Here is a 4,981-nt window from a genome sequence, read left to right on the forward strand (position 1 = left end):
GAGGGAGAGAGAGAGAGAGAGAGAGATAGATAGAGAGAGAAAAAGAGAAAGAGAGAGAGATAGAGATAGAGAGAGAGAAAGAGAGAGAGAGAGAGAGTGCATGATACATATTGTTGTGACTTTCCTCTCTAGACAGACAGATGTAATGAAGGTTTCTTTTGTTGCTGTTGAGGTGTTTTAGTTCTCGATTAGCAACATTCTCGATTAGCAACATTCTCGATTAGCAACATTCTCGATTAGCAACATTCTCGATTAGCAACATTCTCGATTAGCAACATTCTCGATTAGCAACATTCTCGATTAGCAACATTCTCGATTAGCAACATTCTCGATTAGCAACATCTTTCTCAATCTCTCTATCACCCCCCTCCATCTCTCTTGAACACCTGACTGCTTATTGATACTGAGACAGATATAGAAACACAGACATTACAGAGGAAGTTACAGTGTTCTGGTCCAGTGTCTTTTCACTACAAACACACAGACATTACAGAGGAAGTTACTGTGTTCCACTACAAACACACAGACATTACAGAGGAAGTTACTGTGTTCCACTACAAACACACAGACATTACAGAGGAAGTTACTGTGTTCCACTACAAACACACAGACATTACAGAGGAAGTTACTGTGTTCCACTACAAACACACAGACATTACAGAGGAAGTTACTGTGTTCCACTACAAACACCCAGCCTCCACTAACACACTGACTAACATACTGTAGTTATATCTAATATACTGATATAATATAATGCTATATGTTATTTACATGGTCAGACAGTATGTAACATTGTTACTGCAGGTGTACAGCGTGGGAAGCAGAGAAGACTGTTTGGGAAAAAGGAGGGTGGAATGTTTGGAATGAACGGTATCAAACACATAAAACATGTGAATGATATTAAAAATGTCATTTAATTTTTTTATATATATATATATATATATATATATATCCTTTATTTAACCGGGTAGGCTAGTTGAGAACAAGTCCTCATTTACAGCTGCGACCTGGCCAAGATAAAGCAAAGCAGTGCGACACAAACAACAACACAGAGTTACACATGGAGTAAACAAACATACAGTCAATAACACAATAGAAAAAGTCTATATACATTGTGTACAAATGAGGTAAGATAACGGAGGTAAGGCAACAAAAATAATAACAGTTTAGCAATTAAACACTGGAATGGTAGATGTGCAGAAGATGAATGTGCAAGTAGAAATACTGGGGTGAAAAGGAGCAACAAACAAAAAAATTACAGAATGGGGATGAGGTAGTTGGATGGGCTATTTACAGATGGGCTATGTACAGGTGCAATTATCTGTAAGCTGCTCTGACAGCTGGTGCTTAAAGTTAGTGAGGGTGATATGAGTCTCCAGCTTCAGTGATTTTTGCAATTCGTTCCAGTCATTGGCAGCAGAGAACTGGAAGGAAAGGCGGCAAAATGAGGAGTTGGCTTTGGGGTTGACCAGTGAGATATGCTCGCTGGAGCGCGTGCTACGGGTGGGTGCTGCTTCAGTGACCAGTGAGCTGAGATAAGGCAGGACTTTACTTAGCAAAGACGTATAGATGACTTGGAGCCAGTGAGTTTGGCGATGAATATGAAGCGAGGGCCAGCCAACGAGAGCATACAGGTCGCAATGATGGGTAGAATATGGGACTTTGGTGACAAAACGGATGGCACTGTCATAGACTGCATCCAATTTGCTGAGTAGAGTGTTGGAGGCTATTTTGTAAATGACATTGCCGAAGTCGAGGATCGGTAGGATGGTCAGTTTTACGAGGGTATGTTTGGCAGCATGAGTGAAGGAGGCTTTATTGTGAAATAGGAAGCTGATTCTAGATTTAATTTTAGATTGGAAATGCTTAATGTGAGTCTGGAAGGAGAGTTTACAGTCTAACCAGACACCTAGGTATTTGTAGTTGTCCACATATTCTAAGTCAGAACCGTCCAGAGTAGTGATGCTAGATGAGCGGGCAGGTATGGGCAGCGATCGGTTGAAGAGCATGCATTTAGTTTTACTTGCATTTAAGAACAGTTGGAGGCCACGGAAGGAGAGTTGTATGGCATTGAAGCTCGTCTGGAGGTTAGTTAACACAGCGTCCAAAGAAGGGCCAGAAATATACAGAATGGTTTCACCTGCTAAGAGGTGGATCAGAGAATCACCAGCAGCAAGAGCGACATCATTGATGTATACAGAGAAAAGAGTCGGCCCGAGAATTGAACCCTGTGGCACAACCCATAGACTGCCAGAGGTCCGGACAACAGGCCCTCTGATTTGACACACTGAACTCTGAGAAGTATTTGGTGAACCAGGTGAGGCAGTCATTTGAGAAACCAAGGCTGTTGAGTATGCCAATAAGAATGTGATGATTGACAGGGTCGAAAGCCTTGGCCAGGTTGATGAATACAGCTGCACAGTATTGTCTCTTATCGATGGCGGTTATGATATCGTTTAGGACCTTGAGCGTGGCTGAGGTCCATCCATGACCAGCTCAGAAACCAGATTGCATAGCAAGGAAGGTAAGGTGGGAAATCGAAATGGTCGGTGACCTGTTTGTAAACTTGGCGTTCGAATACCTTAGAAAGGCAGGGTAGGATAGATATAGGTCTGTAGCAGTTTGGGTCTAGTGTGTCTCCCCCTTTGAAGAGGGGGACGACCGAGGCAGCTTTCCAATCTCTGGTGATCTCAGACGATACGAAAGAGAGGTTGAACAGGCCAGTAAATTGCAAAGATTTCGGCGGATAATTTTAGAAAGAGAGGATCCAGATTGTCTAGCCCGGCTGATTTGTAGGGGTCCAGGTCATGCAATTATCATTTAAATTAAACTACTTTTATCAAATAGATATGACTGTGTGTTTATGTTCACATGTTAAAGAGAAAGAAGAAGTTTAAACTCACTTATAACAAGCAGCTTCACCTGTGTGATCAGTGTAATGTAACGTTGTTCTGTCCTGCTGGTTTCTACTCCACACCAGTAGGTCCCAGTATCATCTTCAGTCAGGTCACTGATGGTCACTGTGGAGAATCTCTCTCTTCTTCTCTTAGAAAGAGAATATCTTCTAGATTTTTCAAGATATGTATCTGATATCTTGTTTTCACAGTCATATTCACTGTCTTCCTTGCAGAAATACTTGATGTTGTCCTCATGGTCCTCTGGATAGTTACATCTGATGGTAGCTTCTCCTCCCAGAAAGGCCGTCTCTGTGACTGACTTCTCACAGCAGTCATCTGTCAATAGGAACACACACCACAACCTTAGTCTAATACTATAGACTGACTTCTCACAGCAGTCATCTGTCAATAGGAACACACATCACAACCTTAGTCTAGTACTATAGACTGACTTCTCACAGCAGTCATCTGTCAATAGGAACACACACCACAACCTTAGTCTACTACTATAGACTGACTTCTCACAGCAGTCATCTGTCAATAGGAACACACACCACAACCGTAGTCTAGTACTATAGACTGACTTCTCACAGCAGTCATCTGTCAATAGGAACACACACCACAACCTTAGTCTAATACTATAGACTGACTTCTCACAGCAGTCATCTGTCAATAAGAACACACATCACAACCTTAGTCTAGTACTATAGACTGATTTCTCACAGCAGTCATCTGTCAATAGGAACACACACCACAACCTTAGTCTAGTACTATAGACTGACTTCTCACAGCAGTCATCTGTCAATAGGAACACACACCACAACCTTAGTCTAGTACTATAGACTGACTTCTCACAGCAGTCACCTGTCAATAGGAACACACATCACAACCTTAGTCTAATACTATAGACTGACAGCAGTCATCTGTCAATAGGAACACACATCACAACCTTAGTCTAGTACTATAGACTGACTTCATTGACTAGTGGTACTGATCATGTAATAACATATGTAGCTAAATTCATTTTATAAAGTAAAGTAGAAGTCCCTCACCCTGCTTCACCTCCAGCTCTACCTTGGTATAACTGTCAGGTGCAGTAGGTATGTCCACTCCACACCAGTAGGTCCCTTCATCTTGTCTGGTCAGTTGTCTGATGATCACCTTGAAGTCGTTTCCTTCAGTGTTGTCATACAGGGAGAATCTACCACTGTGCTGCCAGGTGTTCCTCAATCCAGTTTTGATTTGATCCTTACATCTCAAACTGTTCTGCTGCTTACAGAAATATTTGTCATGACTTCTGTCTTCTGTGGAATATTGACAGGAGATGATGACAGTTCCTCCAGAGTATCCTGTCACTTTGAAGGAGCTCAAACAACCTGCCAATCAGACAAGAGAAAATATATTATCTGTAGTAGCAGCCTTTATAAGAAACCTAACAGGATGTTATTACATTGTTATAGAGAGTTATAACAAGCTTATTACCTGTCATGAAGGAGAGGAGGATGACTATCAGCAGGATCCTCATCTTGTTGTGTTCTCTCCAGGTTGGTCCAGGTGTCTATAGGTCCTGATATAATGTTGTGTTCTCTCCAGGTGTCTATAGGTCCTGATATAATGTTGTGTTCTCTCCAGGTTGGTCCAGGTGTCTATAGGTTCTGATATAATATTGTGTGTCCAAGTCTGTAACTTTCTCTGTTCTCTCTCTACTTATAGGAACTTAAATACAAACTTAATGTACTTTATGTTCTCTCTCTGCCCTCCCTCTCTCTCTCTCTCACTCTTTGCAGTCTTACAACTATGTAGTTCCCTATTTCTGCATCTCTCTCTCTCTCTCTCTCTCTAGTAGTTCAAACCCTCCTACCACATGATATGTCTGACAGCCCCTCCCTCTTCCTCCTTAACCAATCACATCTTTGTTCCTACATCGCACAGTAGAGAGAGAGAGAAAATGAGATCAGTGAGAGACTCCTCTATGGATCATAGCACAGAAACACATTCATACACTCATGCAGACTGGAGGCTGTCGACAGAGGAGAGAAACAGAGTTATTCTACCACTGGAGGGTGACCTCCCTCCATCTCTCT

General features: G+C 42.0%; 1 protein-coding gene across 1 annotated transcript in view; it reads right to left on the bottom strand.

The window, feature by feature from the left end:
• The window catches only part of LOC110538735 (CMRF35-like molecule 6), a gene marked incomplete at its 3' end in the record, with an annotated part of 5,637 nt that extends 917 nt beyond the window's left edge, over positions 1-4,720 (bottom strand). The window contains exons 1-3 of the mRNA XM_036948984.1: positions 4,380-4,720; positions 3,950-4,273; positions 2,904-3,233 (exon numbers count right to left, since the gene is read on the bottom strand). Coding sequence (XP_036804879.1) covers positions 2,904-3,233; positions 3,950-4,273; positions 4,380-4,422 — 697 coding nt within the window. The remainder of the gene's footprint in view (positions 1-2,903; positions 3,234-3,949; positions 4,274-4,379) is intronic.
• Between the last annotated feature and the right edge of the window lie 261 nt (positions 4,721-4,981).

The sequence above is a fragment of the Oncorhynchus mykiss genome, chromosome 17 (assembly GCF_013265735.2).
Source record: "Oncorhynchus mykiss isolate Arlee chromosome 17, USDA_OmykA_1.1, whole genome shotgun sequence".
Taxonomy (NCBI): Eukaryota; Metazoa; Chordata; class Actinopteri; order Salmoniformes; family Salmonidae; genus Oncorhynchus; species Oncorhynchus mykiss.